Raw genomic sequence first — 21,493 nt, 5'->3', positions numbered from 1 at the left:
ATTTAGCATTACAGTATTCACTTTCCTTGGTTTAATCATTGTTTTAGACTCCCATGGGAACATTCAACAGATAGACGATTTAAACTAAAACTGGTGGTTTGACTGACTCGCGTTAAAGGAGGCGGAGCCAGTAGAGGGTGATGCTGCATTCTGATTTGTTGAACATTTCAGCGCTTACATATGAGAGAGCCATGCATACTGTGCATGTGAAAATGATATGTAGTAGGGCTGGGCGATATGGCCTATAGTACTTATCACGGTAAATTGAGCAGATTTACCTCGATAATAATAAATGATGATAAATTCGCCCAAGTTGACTGTTGAAAATCTGAATGAATGCATGAAATACAAATTAACCATTTCTCATTGATTTATTTACCTGCTTTCAATTTGACATGTTTAACAATTGTACATTCAGTGTAAATGTTAAGGAAATAAAATATCTTGTAAACAATAAGCATTCAAGTATATACATTTAAATCGGCTTGTATGACTTGAACAATGTACAACATTGTAAATATTGCTATGACCACTGTGCAGAAATATCATTGTAACACAAATGACTTAAAGCAAGAGGGGCTTAAATAGTGCACTTAAAACAGAGGATCGAGTATCGGACACCTTATTGTTAATGGCTGCTGTGACATGATGACTCAACACAAGTGGTTACGTCAAGTTCTTACTGCGAAAAAATATCATGTTAACTTCGGGGTTTTTTTTTTCTTAGCGCATCTTCTGAAGTACACACACGCAACGCCCCCATACACACACACTCACATTAAGCTATACTGCTCTAACTCTGATGCCAATGAAACATTAAGATTTTATGATGGCAGTAATGACACAGAATAAAGCAAGCACATACAGGAAAAATAGCTATGCTCATAGTATGGGCTACACTCATGGATTATACTTTATGCTGAATGCTGAGCTGATCAGTTGTAAAACTATCGGAGAAGTCACACCCACAAAATAACGCGATATACTGATTGCTAGGTGCACTGCTTCCGCAACAACTCATTGAGTTCAGTCCGACAACGTTAGAGCTGCTGTCGGTGTTGATGGCGACCTTACGACCCACGCAGAGAGCATTTGTTTCCGGGCCTGAGAAATCCTTTCAACCGTGTGGTCGTCCGAGAAATAGGCTGTATCCAGCAGCGGGGGTGCGCTTCTCCCACTTGTTGTCTCTGAAATGGACCGCGAAACTGATGTAGGTCCGCATGGTTCGTCGTCCGTCTCGAATCTAAAATACAACCGATGTCTAAAATATATCAAAAAAATAAAATAAAATAAAATACAACCAATGTCGAGTTTTTTCTTGGCCCCAACACCACACAATGAGCGTCAACTAATGCTATACTCAAAATGCCTGTGGCTTGGCTACCGGTAGCCGTTTCACTACTATCAGACTCCATCACGTTCACTTGTAGTGTTAGTAGACCAGTTGATAGGAACATGCTTCCTTTTTTTTTCCTGATAGCCACATGACTTCACACTGACATTTCTCAAAGGGGAATGAGTACATCCAAACAACACATACATACTCAAAGCAGGCACAAAATACTATTTTCTTTCGTTTCATTAAAAAAACGAATTTACTGACATGGTCAAAATTACGTTGGTCATCATGAACAATCTCGGTAACGGTAAATTTTAGGTAAACCGCCCGGCTCTAATTTGTAGTCCGCGGCGCCACCTTTATATAGTCTATGGGCGCTACTGCCAGTTTGAATTGAATTATTTGTTTATTTGACCAAGAAGGCGGAGCTCAGCTCAGGGGTGACGGAGCTCAATTCCGAGGTTGCGGGTAACAGTTCCGGAGGGCTCCGGCCCACTTTAATCCCTGATTATATTTCAATAAATGCCAAGCTAAAGTGGATTTTGAATCATAATATAAAGGCTTATAATGGGAACGTATAGTTACAAAATTGAATATATAGTGAAGGACTCTTTTTATGATGTATTAGCTATGGTTGTACACCATTACCTGCTAGTCCCAAATCAATATTTGATTGTGTTTAATTTTATTGTCTTTTATTACATTTTAATCACACTCTTAAATTGATTATCTCTGGCAATGTCAATCAAGACGGCGGAATTACTTGTGACCTTTTGATACAGATTTTGAACTATTTGTTTTTGTTTCTGCCATAGATTCATATGTATAAAACAGTACCATATTTCCTACTTTAATCAAATAATATACATGTAAATACATGTTTTATTTAGCAATTGAAATGTGTATGTACACATTTTAAAATACATTACTCATATTTTTATATTCATGTAATCAAGTACATGTAGATTCAAATAATTTTAAAGACAGGATTTATTTTCATTTTGAAATCTAATCTTATGTCAACAAATATTGTGTTGCAAAAATGGCAATAAAACATGAAATATTGTTGTTGCACTGCTACTGGTTTTATTTAGCATTTTTTAAATCTCACATAAAAAATACATAACACATTTTTAAAAATATATTCTTTATATAAATTTCAATTTTATTTCAATTTGTTTTCCCAAAATTCCAATAAACACAAATGTGCATTTTAGCGTCAAATCGTTTTTAAGCAGAATGTTTTCTAGCAGTGATTTTGTGAAGGTTTGTCTGAGCCGCCCGCTGCTTCAGTCCAGACATTCAACACGTGCAAAAGCCTTGATGATACTGCCTGGTGCTAATCCGCGCGGGAGCATTTTAATTTGCAGTCCATTCCTGTGGGCACCCCTGTAGCTCTCCACTTGATAGGCCCGGGAATCTGTCTGCGAGCTCGGAATGCCGCACTTGAATAGCCGGCACGCCACAGAGAGCCTGCTGCATAACGAGCCTGTCACTCAGAGCAAAATGTTGCAGTGTGTTTTCGTATGTGTGTGTGTGTGTGTGTGTGTGATACCAAAATGTGTGTCAATGTCTTTTTTTGGTGAGAGAGAAAGAGACTTGTCCTTGGAAAACATGCAAACTTGAGTTTACAATAAGATACTATACAGTAGTTACACAAGCTAAATAGTTCCAGTACAAAAACCACAGTGAGGAGTATTTTCACCCTTTATGATTTTGAAAGTTCACCCACTTAGAAATTAGGTAGAGGTCTGAAATTTCAATCATAGATGCATTTCCACTTATTAAGACCAAAAAAAAAAAAAAAAAAAAATCCAGAACTCACATTGCATGATTTTTCAATAATTCATTTGTAATTTACAGGGGTTCATAAGTATTTGTACCCCTGAGAAAATCAGTGCTAATATTTAGTGCAGAAGCCTTCCTTTGCAATTACATAGATCAGACGCTTTCTGTAGTTCTTCACCAAGTTTTTACATATGGAGACAGGGATTTTGGCCCACTCCTCCACACAAATCATCCATAGATCTATCAGGTTTCGGGGCTATCGAAGAGAGAAACACGAAGTTTCAGCTCCATCCAAAGATTTTCTTTTGGATTGAGGTCTGGAGACTGGCTAGGCCACTCCAGAACCTTGATATGCTTTTTACGCAGTCACTCCTTGGTCATCTTGGCTGTGTGCTTCGGATCATTGTCATATTGGAAGATCCAGCCGGGACTCATCTTCAAGTCTCTGACTGAGGAAAAGAGGTTGTGGGTCAAAATCTAACATTTCACCATTCATCCTCTGCTTTATACAGTACAGTCGGCCTGTCCCCTTTGCCGAAAACCAGCCCCAAAGCATTAGGTTTCCACCCCCATACTTCACAGTGGGGATGGTGTTCTTGGGATTGTATTCATCCTTCTTTTTCCTCCACACACGACGAGTAAAGTTTGCACCAAAAAGTTTTACTTTGGTCTCATCTGACCACGTGACTTTCTCCCGTGACCCCTCTGCATCATTCAGATGGTCTTTGGCAAACTTCAGATGGGCCTTCACATGTACTTGCTTTAACAGGGGAACCTTCTGAGCAGTGTTCTACTGACAGTAGCCTTTGAAACTGTGTATCCAGCTCTCCTCAGGTCATTGACCAGCTCCTGCAGTGTAGCCCTCACTTTTCTCATCATGAGAGTTGCCCCATGAAGGAATCTGACCTTTCAGCCAGACCGCCGGAATCATGCCAGCCGAACCGCCGGACCTGTGCTGGCGCAGCTCCAACTGCCCGGGTCGGCGGGACCCCGGCACTCCTGCCAGAAGGGCAAACTCTGCACCTTAGTCTTAACCCCTTGTACTGACTCCATTTTGAAAGGTTTAAAGAAGGCTAATTCTGAAAACAAGTTGACAATGTATTCAGGTCAACAGAGATCAAAATGGCAAGGTGAAACAGAAACACTCAGGCGGGGAGGCAAGGTCACCCTATCATACGTCAACAAAAGGTTCCCCATAAAAACGACAATGCTTATTTAAACATTCAATCTTTTGAAGGCTCTCGTGGGGCGGGCTGCGGGCAGGAGCAAGGTTGTGTTTGGGATTATTGTCTGTTTGTGGATTGGACAGGAGGATTTAGGAGTTACTGTTGTCAGGGCAACGAGGGTCGTGGATTTCGCCACCTCAGCATCAAAGGGGCTCTTGGAGTCTTGTCAGTCGTGTTATCAGTTGGATATCGGATGTTCTCCTGTGTTCCCCGTGTTAGGAGAGACCGTCCCGCCATTTGTTGTGGACTGTCCGGTGACAACTGATTGCGAGACTTGGTGCGTCAATCTTGCTCATGACGCACACGTTGGGCTTCCGTGATACAGTGGTGCAAATAAGTATTTAGTCAACCACCAATTGTGCAAGTTCTCCTACTTGAAAAGATTAGAGAGGCCTGTAATTGTCAACATGGGTAAACCTCAACCATAAGAGACAGAATGTGGACCAAAAAAAACAGAAAATCCCTTTGTTCGATTTTTTAAAAAATTATTTCCAAATTACAGTGGAAAATAAGTATTTGGTCACCTACAAACAAGCAAGATTTCTGGCTATCAAAGAGGTCTAACTTCTTCTAACGAGGTCTAACGAGGCTCCACTCGTTACCTGTATTAATGGCACCTGTTTTAACTTATTATCGGTATAAAAGACACCTGTCCACAATTTCAGTCATTCACACTGCAAACTCCACTATAGCCAAGACCAAAGAGCTGTCGAAGGACACCAGAGACAAAATTGTAGACCTGCACCAGGCTGGGGAGACTGAATCTGCACTAGGTTAACCGCTTGGTGTAAACAAATCAACTGTGGGAGCAATTATTAGAAAATAGAAGACATACAAGACCAATGATATTCTCCCTCGATCTGGGGCTCCATGCAAGATCTCACTCCGTGGCGTCAAAATGACAACAAGAACGGTGAGCAAAAATACCAGAACCACACGGGGGACCTAGTGAATGACCTACAGAGAGCTGGGACCACAGTACAAAGGCTACTATCAGTAACACAATGCACCGCCAGGGACCCAAATCCTGCACTGCCAGACGTATCCCCCTGCAGAAGCCAGTACACGTCCAGGCCCGTCTGCGGTTTGCTAGAGAGCATTTGGATAATCTAGAAGAGGACTGGGAGAATGTGTTATGGTCAGATGAAACCAAAATAGAACTTTTTGGTAGAAACACAGGTTCTCGTGTTTGGAGGAGAAAGAATACTGAATTGCATCCGAAGAACACCATACCCACTGTGAAGCATGGGAGTGGAAAAATCATGCTTTGGGGTTGTTTTCCTGCAAAGGGACCAGGACGACTTATCTGTGTAAAGGAAAGAATGAATGGGGCCATGTACCGAGAGATTTTGAGTGACAATCTCCTTCCATCAGCAAAGGCATTGAAGATGAGACGTGGCTGGGTCTTTCAGCATGACAATGATCCCAAACACACAGCCAGGGCAACAAAGGAGTGGCTTCGTAAGAAGCATTTCAAGGTCCTGGAGTGGCCTAGCCGATCCTCAGGATTACAAATACTTATGAACTACAGCAAATTACAAATAAATCATTAAAAAAAAAAAAATAGAATGTGATTTCTTTTTTAGGGTATGTATCTATGAGTGGAAATTAGGGTTGTTCCAATCATGTTTTTTTGCTCCCGATCCGATCCCTATCGTTTTAGTTTGAGTATCTGCCGATCCCAATATTTCCCGATCCGATTGCTTTTTTTTTTTTTGCTCCCGATTCAATTCCAATCATTCCCGATAATTTTTCCTGATCATATACATTTTGGCAATGCATTAAGAAAAAAATGAATAAAACTCGGACGAATATATACATTCAACATACAGTACATAAGTACTGTATTTGTTTATTATGACAATAAATCCTCAAGATGGCATTTACATTATTAACATTCTCTCTGTGAGAGGGATCCACGGATAAAAAGACTTGTGACTTTGTATATTGTGACTAAATATTGCCATCTAGTGTATTTGTTGAGCTTTCAGTAAATGATACTGCAACCATTCAACCCAAATGCATGATGGGAAGTGAAACCATGACTGTGCGTAGTGCTACCAATTGATATATCTTCTCTGCGTTGGGAAATAACATAAGGTGTTAAGAAAATGATCAGTTGCTACCTTGCTTCCCCACATTGCTTCCCATGATATTTCTAATCGTAGGGTGAGGGATTGTAAAGCTGTAGCCTATAAAAAAAAAAGGCTCCAAAGGCTGCCAAAATTCACTCTACTCATTTTACGCTGCCTTTTATCTTTCTACATAGGTAAAACGGCGCCATTACAGATTGAGCGCGACAATGCGTTAGTGGGTCATGCAACGCATGCATTAATTGCGTTAAATAATTTAACGTGATACATTTTCAAAAAAAATAATTACCGCTGTTATCGGGATAAATTTGATAACCCTACCTTAAGCCTAAACTAAAGACTCTGGAGGAGTGTAACATATTATGTCTGTAACGTTAAATACAATTAGTAAACGATTTAATTAAAAAAAAAAAAATTTTTTTAAAAGGCATGTCCGATATTTTTTTGCCGATTCCGATACTTTGAAAATGACGTGATCGGACCCGATCGATCGGGACATCTCTAGCGAAAATGCATCTATGATTGAAATTTGTAAGTGGGTGAACTTGCAAAATCACTTGGAGTGCAAATACTTCTGCTCCTCTCTGTATATCATAATATAATGGTTTGTCAAGTGTATATTTTATAAATGCTGTTCGTTTAGATATTTTGTCATCATTTTTCTTTCTAAGACATTAAAATAGTGGCATAGTGTTTCCTTCATGCTATTGATCTGCCACTGCCAGCTAAAGTTGACTGCAAAAATAAACATGAAGGAAAATTACGTGTCAATCAGACAACAACGTTGGAAAACTGAGGTATGTTATCTTTTTGCTAACACATTATTACATAACCCAATTAACTGGCTAACAAAACTAACATTGATGTTACATTTTCTGGGTGGGGAAAACGAGAATCTTACTGTTTGCAGAGGGAAGCAAAAATGACCAACTAAAATCAATTGACAAAGGACATCGTTAGCATTTTTAACGCAAATTGTCTCGCAAACCTGATAAAATGACAAAAGGTTATGAAATCACCTTTAGCGCAGTCTTTAACAATTCACGCATATACAAAGACGTTCAATGCATGATTGTGAGCGACGCATTATGTTAAGCACTTAACTATGCACATTTCAAACTTGTATGTTTTTGAAATCGTGTAGTACTTGACCCTGGTGTTTGAATAAGGATGTTAAGTAGTCTGACTTCCTGAAGTGGCTTTCAGCCTCATTGTGACTGGTTCAATACAGCTCTATATTTCGCGTTCTGTGTGTTACCAGCTGCAGCAGTGGCGTTCACATCAGGAGGAGGTGGCTGAGCTTCAGGCGGCCATCGCTGCACGACAGCAGGAGGAATCTGAGGCCATTTTAAAGAGGGAGCAGGAAAGGGAGGCTGCTCTACGGGCACATCAAAAAGAAAAGGTGAACCTCTCTGCATCTTACATACATAGTGGAACCGATGTTATACTTTTAGAGTTGATCTAAACCTAATATGTCAATGAATGGTGACCTGTCTAGAATTAGCGTGTCTCTCACCCAATGTCAGCAATTGCACCGCTACAGATGTAAATAACAATCAAAATTCATATTCTCTGCTAATAATTTCTTCAGTTGCTGCTCCAGTTGTTTCATTAATTGCTAGTTATGGTAAATTGGTGACACTTTATTTGACAGTGGGGCCATTAGACTGTCATTAGACAATCATAATTATGACATGAAACTGTCCTGAGCATGAATTAATGCTTAAACGTGTCATATAGTGTAATCTGGCAAATTATCTCACTTTTGAATGGATGTAAAAGATCCAAGATGGACATAAATGGAGTTACTGACATAATTTGCCGGAGGACACTTAATCATATGTCATAAACATTCAGTAATGCCCATGATAGTGTCATGCTGTAATTATGACAGAAGCGGAAGCTTTTGAAACTCTTATGACGCCGCTGTCAAATACAGTGTTACCTATTATCCCAAATAAATCAACAAAAAAGCCGCGCTGGACTAGAAGCCGCAAGATTCAAAATGAAGGGAAAAAGTAGCAGTTTATAGTCCGAAAATTACAGTATTATAATATAGGACAAATATTGACCAAAAGTAAGGGTAACTCAAAATATCTTTTGGATTCTATTAGGAGTGGGAACCTCTTAGTACCTCAAGATACGATACGGTTTGCGATACAAAGCTCACGATAACGATGATCTGACGATTTGGTGATACAACGATTATCGATACATTGGTCAGGAAATCATTCTATGATATTCTACAAACAACTAATAAACAGAAAAACAAGCTTCTTCTGTGTATTGGAATGAGTTTATCACTAGTAGACGTCCAATCCGTTTGAACTGGGAGGGTGACAGCGAATGAACGACAGCCATCCCTCCCACTTAAAACGGATTGAACGTCTATGGCCGTCTGTGGCAGCCAATGCCAGACAATGAGGTGATTTTGGGTCATTTAAGGTCATTTACCTGTTGATTTTCAGTTACTTCCTGTTGATTTTGGGGTATTATATGGGTCACTTCCTGTTTATTTTGCCTTACAGAACAGGAAGTGACCTAGGAATCACCCAAATGAATAGGCAGTGACTTAAACTCAACAGGAAATAACCTGGAAATGCCCTAAATGAACAGCAAGTAACCTGTAAATGCCCTGAAAATTGGAGAGAATGACTGTGAATGCTCTGGTTTTGAATTAACATACGTTCCCAGTCTAAATGGATTGGGCGTCGCGCACAGTCAATGCAGCCTTAGAGTTAACTGAGACACTATTATGGTGGAAGATTTTGGTAGCAACTTGTTGGTTCCTTTTTTTTAAACACATTGACACCATTTAACTCATTCACTCCCAGCCATTTTCACCGGTGCAACCCCCTTCACTCCCGGCCGTTTTACTGGATTTTGACTGATTTTGCAAGGCCCACAGAAAATTCTGTTCTATTGCTATATACACATGGAACCCACCAAAAGAAAGATTAGACTCTCTTCTTTAAGCAGGAAAAAAGTATGTTAATATCTTTTTCCATTCTTTAGAAATCAGCATTAGAAAATAGCATAGTTCGAGCAATTTTCCAATTTCTGATAAAAAAACAGAGAAATTGAGCTTTTTGTGAAAGCATACATTTCAAACATAACTTTGACTTTAACACAGCTATTTTTTGCTTTAGTTAAATCCCAAACATCTCAATAATGTTTTCCCTTTACAAAATAACATAAACAACAAGACAAATAGAGCTTTTGATAGCAAAGTAACAGTTTATTTACATATAACTAACTGAGGGATGACGCTGTTGTGGCCGTGACAGCCGTGTAAACTTTTCCCTCATCGCCGCCTGTCTCATAAAGATGGATTTTTTTGAGTCTCTGCGGGGTCTGCTTGGCGAGCAGCACAGACTCAACGGCATTGTCCGCTGCACTGGTGGTCCCGATCATTCTGCTCGGTCGTCCAGCGCCTGGCATCCCTGGCGTCCTTTAGGTTGTTCTCCATTCGGTTGTCTTCCGCCGGCGCCCCGGCCGTTTGTGGCTGTTGAATCGAGTTGCGGGTCTTACCAAATGCGCTACTGCCATCCAGTGGCCAGTTTTATTGCTTAAAAATGGATTTTCCGCTTTGTGCTTTGGAGCTAAATGGAATCAAAACCCAGAGATTTCTCTTGTCAAAACAAAACAAACAAAAAAAACGTAAAAGACGTATAAATACGTCTTTGGGACACTGAAACAATTAAAAATAGAACGTATTTATATGTTTTTGGGAGCAAATGAGTTTTAAAAACGATATCTCGTTTCTTGCAGGAGCATATCGATAGCCTTTTGGGATACAAAGTATCACGATATATCACCATTTCGATATTTTGTCACATCCCTGGATTCTATAATGAATCACATGTTTCAAGGTATTTTATCAACAATGCATTATCGCACCTACAGACCAACTTCCCCTGATGGGGAACATAATCATGAGTTAGTCAAACTGTTTAATTATGTCTTTCCCCTGGGCAGGGACTCGATGATTAATGAGCGCTTTTACCATGCATTTGATTCCACATCATTTACCACAATGGTCAGCCAGACATTGAAATATCATCTAATTTTCTCTATTTACATTTATCTGATTCTGGCATGGTCAGAATCAATAGGACACAAGACTGCTGAGAGCAGTGTGCAAGTCAGATTACACGCCACCGTTCCTCGGGCTGTTGTCGGGCTCTTTGTTCGTAAACGTCGCCGTTAATGTTTTCCCCTCAGCTCCGGAAATTTCATTTGGAGCAGCAAAGGAGGAGGGAAGACCTGGAGCAGCGGGATCAGGAGAGGCTGGCTAAACTGAGGAGTGCTATGGAAGAACAGGCCAGGCAGGATAAAGAGAGGTGAGTTATGATTTTTTTGGATCAAGAGTTTTAACCATTTGGCATGTAAATTAAGCTGGAGATGTTTGACAGTGAAAGTTGTAGTGTACTAACATTGAAGTACTTCCCTAATGCTTATCCATTTTGTAGAAACAATTGCTAATAACCTGACTTTTAATTATTGAATTGGTTTCAGAAACGGCTCATATGAAAGCTAAGACCCTCCCAAATGATGTTGAATGTACAAAAATATATTTGTTTCACTGAAAAAAGAGTTAGCATTTAATGAAGACATAAAGGTCAAATTTTGGCAAGACAAACAAATTGTCGCCTACAGAAAGTAGTGTGAAAATTGGACAAAAAATACTTCAAATACAAAAATATGTTACATAACATAAGCGAATTAGGTAGTGGTGCAGTAAGATCCAAATTTAATATATTGTATGACATCCATGGGCTTCGGCAAGGATTCATACAATTTATTAATGAAGTCATCAGGAGCATCAAAGAAAGCAGTCCTGCATGCCTCCCTGAGTTCATCAACATTCTTGGGTTTCGTCTTCCATGCTTCCTCTTTCATCCTGTTAAAGTCTAGTGACTGGGCTGGCCAGTCGTGGAGGATCTTGATCTTCTTTGCCTTGAGGAACTTTGAGGTAGAGATTGAAGTATGCGATGGAGCACCATTTTGCTGCAGAATTTGTCCCTTTTTATGGTTAGGAATGTAAGAAGCAGCTAAGATTTGTTGATATTTCAGACTATTTATTTTGCCTTCCACCCTGCAGATCTTTTGCACACCCCCATATTGGATGTAACCCCAGACCATGATTTTGCCACCACCAAACTTCACTGTTTTGTGGCAAAAGGTGGATTTTTCAGATGAATCTTCCATTGAATTACACCACAGCCACCCCAAATATTACAAGAGACCTACTGAAGCCCGCATGGATCCAAGATTCACAAAACAGTGAAGTTTGGTGGTGGCAAAATATGGTCTGGGGTTACATCCAATATGGGGTGTGCGAGAGATCTGCAGGGTGGAAGGCAACATAAATAGTCTGAAATATCAACAAATTCTAGCTGCCTCTTACATTCTTAACCATAAAAAGGGACAAATTCTGCAGCAGGATGGTGCTCCATCGCATACTTCAATCTCTAGCTCAAAGTTCCTCAAGGCAAAGAAGATCAAGATCCTACAGGACTGGCCAGCCCAGTCACCAGACATGAACTCGATGAAAGAGGAAGCATGGAAGACGAAACCCAAGAATGTTGATGAACTCAGGGAGGCATGCAAGGCAGCTTTCTTTGATGTTCCTGTTGACTTTATCAATAAATTGTATGAATTCTTGCCGAAGCCCATGGAAGTCATACAAAATATTAAATTTGGATCTCACAGCACCACTAACTAATTCGCTTATGTTATGTAACATATTTTTGTATTTGAATACATTTGTTGTTCAATTTTCACACTACTTTCTGTAGGCGACAAAACTTTTGTCTTGCCAAAATTGGACCTTTATGTCTTCATTAAATGATAAATCTTTTTTCAGTGAAACAAATATATTTTTGTACATTCAACATCATTTGGGAGGGTCTTAGCTTTCATATGAGCCATTTCTTAAACCAATTAAATAATTAAAAGTCAGGTTAATAGCAATTGTTTCTACAAAATGGATAAGCTACAAGACTATTTTCAGGGACTGTAGATAGGCATGATAGCCCTACCATACCATAATATATACAATGTAAGGCTGCACAGATGATTACATTTTGCGCAGCAACTAATAAAGCAAATTGATTGCTTATTACATTGAAAATGCAGCTTTGGTGCACATCTAATCAGGCACTTTTCTCAACGTCAGCAAATCACAAATGGAGAGCAGCGTGTGGTTAAGCCTTCATTAACCTTCCTAAATAATAAGCGAGTGTCCCCTGATGGGACAACCGGTTCAGGGTGAATCCCACCTCATGCCTGTAGTTTGCTGGGATAGGCTCCAGCAACATTGTGATCCTCGTGAGGATAAGTGCTGTGGACCTTAAATAAATGAATTTCATGAAAGCCTTCACAGGACAGAAAAGCACAAATATCACAATGAATTTTGGAACATACCTTCCGTTAAATTCTTGCGATGGTTGGTGAGAATCGCCCGCTTGAGATCATGCCACAGCATCGCAAGCGGGTTGAAGTCACCGTACCACATCATACGTAACTATAACATATCATGTCATACCATTCTTTCAATGCCTAATATGTCATACTAGGCCAGGGGTTAGCAACTAAGCGCTGCCCCATTGGCTCCCTGGAGCTTTTTAAAAAATGTTTGAAAATGGAAGTAGATTGGGCAGGGAAACATATATTTTTATTTTTAATATAGTTTCTGTAGGAGGACAAACATGCCACAAAGATTCTTCTAATTCATTAATATTGTTATGAAAAACGAGGCTGCATCATACCACAGTGTAGGGAAAATACACATTTACCATATTTTCCGTACTATAAGGCGCATCAGAGTATAAGGCGCACATTCAATGAATGCACTGCATTATAAGGCGCAGTAGTAGTAGTCGTATGGAGCTGAGCTAAATGGAATGTCTTGCCATGATAAACCAATATTGATCCATATATATGGCACATAACATTAGAAGGCGCACTGTCAGCTTTTTAGAAAATTGAAGGCTGTCAGGTGCGCCTTATAGTGTGGAAAATATGGTAATCATGAAGACTCATTATGTATTTGTAGCCAACTTAGTCTTTTTGATAGTAGGCTAATATACCTAAGATAGGGCTGCAGCTATTGATTATTTTAGTAGTCAAATAATCGATGAACTAGTTAGTTCGAATAATCGGATAAGGAACATTAACTCATTCACTCCCAACCATTTTCACCGGAGCAAGGCCCTTCGCTCCCAGCCATTTTACTGGATTTTGACTGATTTTACAAGGCCCACAGAAGATTCTGTTCTATTGCTATTAAAACATGGAACCCTCCAAAAGAAAGATTAGACTCTCTTCTTTCAGCAGGAAAAAAGTTCATATCTTTTTCCATTCTTTAGAAATCAGCATTCGAAAATAGCTTAGTTTGAGCAATTTCCCAATTTCTGATGAAAAAACGGAAAAATTGAGCTTTTTGTGAAAGCATACATTTCAAACTAATATATATATATATATACATATATATATATATATACACATATATATATTAGGGCTGCCAAATGATTAAAATCTTTAATCGAGTTAATTACAGCTTAAAAATTAATTAATCGTTATTAATCGCAATTCAAACCATCTATAAAATATGCCATATTTTTCTGTAAATCACATATATATTCTGTAAAATAAATTGTTGGAATGGAAAGATAAGACACAAGATGGATATATACATTCAACATACGGTACATAAGGACTGTAGTGGGCATTTCACTCTACTGTCATTTAAATCTGTCTATGCTGTCCTCACTCCAAAGCGTCTACTTTTTCCAAAGCTAGACTGCTAGTGAACGACGCCTTAATAATCAGACTTTTCCTTTTTCATCTGATTTATTAATAAAATGGCCTCAAACCATTGTCCTCTTTAGACCGTCGTAAAACTACAAAATAAAAGTACACAAGCATTGCATTAGCAACAACGTTAGCTTAGCACGCTATACAGGTTCACTAAACATAAACAAAAAGCATCTCATACAAAAAATATAACATTTCGCTTACTCACATAATATGTACATTCTTTACAACAACCATACTTACGGACAAATCTTGTCCAAGGATCATATAAGCACAACATTATCAGCCCGAGACGTCGTGCAGCCATAATGAACTCGCAAGAAAATAATAAACCATGTCGCAAAGCGACCACAAGAGTTAGCTGTTGGACAGCACAAAAAGCCTTGCTGTAAAACTTACCAAAAGGCAGAATACTTTCTGAGCGGGACATGTGCATTATTTGCGTCAAATATTTTAACATGATTAATTTAAAAAATTAATTACCGCGCGTTAATGCGATAATTTTGACAGCCCTAACATATATATATATATATATATATATATATATATATATATATATATATATATATATATATATATATATATATATACAGGGGTGTACATAAGTGGTCCGCATGCGCGCATGCGTACTGGACGTATACAAACGCGCTGGCCCTCAACGGCTTCCATACGCTTTTGCGTACCGATGGCTGACCACTGTATTTGCGGCGGACACGAGATAATCACTTCTCAAAATGTCGGAGGCAGGCCCCACTGAGTAATTATTTCCGTGTTCCCCCACCCCCGTCAAAGGACAGACAGACGACAGAGACGTCACCGGAGGTACCGAAAAAAGGAGTTTTGCTGAAAAGTGGCTGCAGGAGGTACCATAGCTAGAAGCAAATGATGCTCTCACGCATATGTGGTACAAAATTTGCCGTGAGAATCGCTGATAACGGCAGCGCATTTTATGTTGGGTCAAGGAATTTCAGCCATCCAAACTTTGAAATGCACGAAAAAAACAGAGCATGTGACAATTAAGCAAACTATCGATGTCAGGCAGCACCCCACTCGCCCTATGGACAAGTGGCGGAATAAAGTTAATGAAGAGCAGCGCCATGCACTGACAAACATGTTTTTGCTCGCATTTCACAAAGCTAAACATGCACGTTCAATGAGCTCTTATGAGGAGGAGGACATCCCACTTTTACAAAGGCTTGGAGTTAATGTGGGAGCCGTATAATGCCCTTTATTTTGAATTAGTACTGCTTTTATGTTTATTTCTTTACATTTCACTTCAAAGTAATGGCAAATTTGTTGTGCCGGTTGATGTTAATCAGGCATTAATTGTTAATATAATTAATAAAAGGTATTTGGCTCCAACTAAAGCTTGTCATAATTTTATCGCATCAGGCGGGTTGGCTCTCAAGCTCAATGAGGACCAAGTCACATCTCCAGGTCCTCCTCTGAGAACCTGGGCAAAAAAAATATGTGCACCCCTGTATATGTATATATATATATATATATATATATATATATATATATATATATATATATATATATATATATATATATATATATATATATATATATATATATATATATTAGACCTATAACAACTTTGACTTTTACAAAGATATTTTTTGCTTTAGTTACATCCCAAACATCTGAATAATGTTTTCATTTTACAAAATAAGACAAATAGAGCTTTTGATGGCAAAGTAACAATTTATTTACACATAACTAACTGAAAGATGACGCTGTTCTGGCCGCGACAGCCGGTTAAACTTTTCCCTCATCGCCGTCTGTCTCATAAAGATGATTTTTTTTTTTCTGTCTCTGCGGGCTCTGCTCGCGAGCAGCACGGACTCAAAGGCATTGTCCGCTGGACTAGTGGTCCCGGTCGTTCTGCTCGGTCGTCCAGCGCCTGGCATCCCGGGCGTCCTACCGATTGTTCTGCTCGGTCATCCGCCGCCTGGCATCCATTCGGTCGTCTTCCGTCGGCGCCCGGCCTTGCGGCTTGGCCGTTCGTTGCTGTTGAATAGGGTGTTGCGTTCTTACCAAATGCACTACTGCCCTCCAGTGGCCAGTTTTATTGCTTTAAAAATGATTTTCATGATTTTTTGGAGCTAAATTGAATCCCGACCCAGAGATGTCTTTTTTGAAAAAAACAAAACAAAAAACGTAAAAAACGTATGAAGATGTCTTTGGGACACTGAAACAATTAAAAATAGAACGTATTTATACGTTTTTGGGGGCAAACGAGTAAAAAATTAAAATACCTGAGGTGAGCCTCAAACATTATTAAAAAAATAAATAAAATAAATGCAAATAAATGCGGATCAAAGTACAAGAAAAGAACAATTGGCTACATTGCAAAATTCCGCTAGCTTAAATGCTATCGAATGCTAACTTTTTTTTTTTTTCAGTGCTCTTAACTAATGGTTCAAACACATATTCCCACAAAAAATGGCTAAATATACCTATGAACTAAATTACAAGTGCATTAATAAAACATTAGCTCGAACAAAAACTTATGTTGGTCTTAACAGGGAGCAGCTAAATTCAGCCATGTGAAATGTCATAGTCACTATTGCCACTAGAGGGCTGTGTATCCACCCAAATCAATAAAACTAAATGCAAACACTTTCAAAACAAACCATTACAACACGACTTTAATTAAACAAATACTCGAAGCGGCAAAATTTAATTCTAATCTTTTTTTTTCTAATCGAATTACTCGAGTTAATCGAACAATAATTGCAGCGCTAATAGATACATACAGCATTTGTTGCCTTCATTATAAGGCTTTCATATTTTTGCGGCTCCAGACATATTTGTTTTTTGTTTTTTTTTCTCCAATATTGCTTTCAACATTTTGGATTGCCCACCCCTGTACTAGGCCCTAACAGGCTATACCATATCAGAATAAATGATACAATTCTCTATTGTGTGCTTCTCGTCATATCTAATGTGGCTTTTCATTACCAGAATTCTAAGAATTACAGACTACATACATATCAAGCCTAATTAAAAAATAGCCAGCTTTTAAAATGTAGCTTCCTAGCAACTGCATTAATATAGACGAAAAACCCCCACAACCCCACTGTTCCATATACAGACGGGCAATTAGACAGATATCGAAATGAAATAAAATCAGTATTTTTATACAACTGAATTCCACCAGTGCATCCCTACTTTGTACTACAAGTTATTTATTCTATTGTAATGTAGCAACCAATGTTGTTTTTGGCAGCCTTTTTAATTTTCCTCTTAGTCTGTCTATTGGATGGTAATACTTATTATTGTTAGTCATATTTAAGTCATCTCAAACTGTGTTTGTCTTTGTCTAGTTTTTGTTGATAAAACCTCAAGACTAATTTCGTCTGGTTTAAGTCGATGTTTACTAAAAATGTTTTCGTCCGTAAAATTAAAACATTTGACTCCAAAAATAAATAAAGGTTTTCAACTGTTTCGAGAGACGAGCATATATTGTAGCGTTTATAAGGACATCGCTAACTTGGTGATAATACACTCTCAGCAGGAAAATTGTACATTATTTTCAATTAATTATACACAACTGAACGCCAAGAACTGTATGTAAAAAAAATTGTCCCAGAGTTTAAGAGGATGCTCGACGTTAGCATTAGCCTAACATTAACACGAATGCTAGGCTAACGCTATGAGTTACTGTACATTTAGTGTGTGATGATCACTCAACACATATCTTAAAGGCTAAAGCAACATTGCATATTCTCTCTGGCTAAGATAAGAAAACTCGGGCTGGCAAATGATTAAAATTTTTAATCGAGTCAATCACAGCTAAAAAATTAATTAATCGTAACTAATTGCAATTCAAAGCATTTCTAAAATATGCCATATTATTCTGTAAATTATTTTTGGAACGGAAAGATGAGACAAGACGGATATATATATTCAACATACTGTACATAAGTACTGTATTTGTTTATTATAACAATAAATCCACAAGATGGCATTAACATTATTAACATTCTTTTTGTTAAAGGGATCCACGGAAAGAAAGACTTGTAGTTCTTAAAAGATAAATGTTAGTACAAGTTATAGTAATTTTATATTAAAACCCCTCTTATTGTTTTCGTTTTGATAAATTTGCAAAATTTTCAATCAAAAAATGAACTAGTAGCTCTCCATTGTTGACGTCACCGAGCTGTGACGTCACATGGGCTCCCTGGCGTTCTTCCACAGTGTCTTTAACCACGTAAGGTAGTGATTGAAATACACCACAAGGTGTCAATTATGAGTTTTAAATGACTTAGAAATCAAGCCAATGAGTGTGTTTTGTCACTCGACTGACGCTGTAGTTCCCTTTTTAGTGATTAAAATACACCAAAATGTTTCAATGGCGAGTTTTAAATTACTTAGAAATCAAGCCAATGAGTGTGTTTTGTCCCTCGACTGACACCGTAGTTCCCCGTTTACTGGTCCATCCACGTCATTTGAGTGCTGGCTTCACCACATACGAGACCACTGATAGTTTGTATATTGTGACTAAATATTGCCATCCAGTGTATTTGTTGAGCTAAACGAAATGTTTGAATAGAGTTTGACCAAAGTCTGAGTAAGTTTTATGTCTATTTTGATTGGGAATGAACTTTTTTTTTTTTTTTTTGAGCGATAGGAATATTATTTTTGTTGTGCTTTCCCTAAATGATACTTATGTTTGTTGTGAAGGAGTTGACGAAGTTTATGCCAATAAACGGCGCGGTCCAGTGTCCACTCGCCTTTCTCTGCTTCTTAGCTCTCAATGTGCAAAAAAACGGCGTTATTGTAATCTGTTTGAGGCAATGCATGAGCGGATCATTCCGCGCATGCGTTAAATGCGTCAAATATTGTAGCGTGATTATTTTTAAAAATTAATTACCGCCGTCAACGCGCTAAGTTAGACAGCACAAAAAAAACAACAACATATCTTACCGTGTGTGCAAGCCTACATGGAGACTGGAGACGACATACTGGGTGACACAGACACTGCTACGGTGCAGGCTAACTATACATTAAAATGCCGTCACATTGTGAACATGTGACGGCATTTTCGTCTCGTTTTGTCAGAGGAAAACTGGCATTCATCATGTTTTAGTTTCTCAAAACACGTTTTTAGCTCGTTATGGTCTCGTCATCATCATGAAAAAAGTGTTCGTTGACCAAATATATTTCGTTACCGTCATCCTTGATGAAAACAACAATGGTAGCGACATTTCACAGTTCAGTTGGATTCCTGGTCATTAACTACAGAACATTATACCGTAATGGCCCGAAAATAAGACAGTGTTTTTTGCATTGAAATAAGACTGAAAAACTGTGAGTCGTCGTATATTCAGGGTCTAGACATTATACCCACTCACAACGCTAGATGGCGCCAGATATCATTGAAGCAAATGCTGAACTTGAGGAGTAATGTTGTGTCATGACAGATCTCAGCTACTCTCAACTTTAACCAGTTTGCATTATTTTATTGCAATGGTTTTCCTTATTCAGACTTGTTTCAAGACTACAGTTACAGTTTGACCTCACTTTGATGGTTAATGCAGTTATTGCAATTTTGTTGTTTTATCACAATAGATTGGTTTATTTACATTCAAAAAAACAGAAGCCATTCAATTACGAATGTGATTGCACTTTAGTTTACATATTTAAATGTTCAGATATTAAGATTTGAATAAGGCAAAATAACATGCTTTTTCTCTCAAATCTATTGTTATAATCATTTGTTTCAGATGTACTGTAATTATTTTCTGTATAAAAATTAATTTGGTGTTCAAAAATTCTCTTTTCAAGCTTGAGTCTTGAAAAAGAGGGGGTCGTCTTATAATCAGGGCTGTCTTCTATTCGGGCCAATACACAGGGCCATTTGGGGGCCCTAAGCAAAATAATGCAAAGGGGCCCATATTTTTGGCCCACCATTTCGTCACAGTGTACTGTGAAACCCATACATGCAATCCAACCCATACGTCCATATTTTGTATATTAATTAATGTTGCACTGCATACTTCAAACTTCTCACCCCAAATGATTGTCAGTACTTACAGTAGATAGAGCCAAACCTTTTTCTAAAAGAGGAAAGAAAGAAGTTAAGGAAGAACTTTCAATTTTTTTAAGCTTGTAATCAAGTCTCAAAACTCACAAAAGTCAAATAAAGCAAATTGTAGTAAACAAAATAGAATACAAATTAAACAATTGCCAGATTGGAGGCCCCCTAGTGGTCAGGGGCCTTAAGCAGCTGCATAGTCTGCGTATAGGCTGGGCCAGCCCTGCCAATACAGTATTGTTCATATAGACAGTATACAATATTATGCTCTGTATTTCAATGAAACCTACATAATCCATTTAATCTTCCAAAAAAATCAATCAACAATGCTGAATTATGTTTTGCTCTGTCTACTGTTGTTGTTTTTTTTTTGTCATCTGATAAGGGACTTTCATGAATGCATACCGCCTAACAAGATTTTCTTTGTATTTCGATCACCCTTTAGTCATATTGTATGAAAGTATACACTTTAGACATGGCAGTGAATGAAAGGAGGACTCATGAGGCCTGTGGGGTATAAAATACAGATGATAGTATTGCAGCCCACGCTGACAGCCTCGTAAAAAGCTCCAAAGCTTGGAGGTGTGCTCTGTCAGGAGCGATGTGTAATGTGTGTGGGGGTGTATTTGTGGCACAGTGGCAGATGGAAGTGAAGGCGTGTGCGGGTCTAATGTCTTCACCCTCCGCTCTCTCCCCAGGGTACTTTTCCGGGCTGAGATGTTGCAGAGGCGCCTGGAGGCGAGGGAGGCATGCGAACTGGAGCGTCAGAGAGAGGAATTAGAGAGGCACAATCGTCTGGAAGCTCTCCGAAACCAGGTGGATCATTATGTGCTCTTAACCCTCTCAAACCCATTGATTCGACCTACCACTGGGATTGACCCATAAAATTTGAAGAAAGTCTTTAATCTGTACTGGGGTGCCACTGCCACCATTTGGTCGTGAGGGAGAATGCATCTACAGTGGGGCAAATAAGTATTTAGACAACCACTAATTGTGCAAGTTCTTCCACTTGAAGATATTAGAGGGGCATGTAATTGTCAACGTGGGTAAACCTCCACCATGAGAGACAGAATGTGTTAAAAAAAAAAAAAAAAAAAAAAAAAAAGAAAATCACATTGTTTGATTTTTAAAGAATTTATTTGCAAATCATGGTGGAAAATAAGTATTAGGTCAATACTAA

General features: G+C 38.5%; 1 protein-coding gene across 3 annotated transcripts in view; it reads left to right on the top strand.

The window, feature by feature from the left end:
- The window catches only part of LOC130927093 (coiled-coil domain-containing protein 148-like), an 89,107-nt gene that overhangs the window by 57,549 nt on the left and 10,065 nt on the right, over positions 1 to 21,493 (top strand). For all 3 annotated transcript variants that reach the window (XM_057852640.1, XM_057852638.1, XM_057852641.1), the window contains exons 11-13: positions 7,708 to 7,848; positions 10,671 to 10,789; positions 21,012 to 21,129. In XM_057852640.1, the coding sequence (XP_057708623.1) occupies positions 7,708 to 7,848; positions 10,671 to 10,789; positions 21,012 to 21,129 (378 nt within the window). The remainder of the gene's footprint in view (positions 1 to 7,707; positions 7,849 to 10,670; positions 10,790 to 21,011; positions 21,130 to 21,493) is intronic.

The sequence above is a fragment of the Corythoichthys intestinalis genome, chromosome 12, assembly GCF_030265065.1.
Source record: "Corythoichthys intestinalis isolate RoL2023-P3 chromosome 12, ASM3026506v1, whole genome shotgun sequence".
Classification (NCBI taxonomy): domain Eukaryota; kingdom Metazoa; phylum Chordata; class Actinopteri; order Syngnathiformes; family Syngnathidae; genus Corythoichthys; species Corythoichthys intestinalis.
The sequence above is the reverse complement of the archived record's forward strand: the minus strand, read 5'-3'. Positions and strand labels throughout refer to the sequence as shown.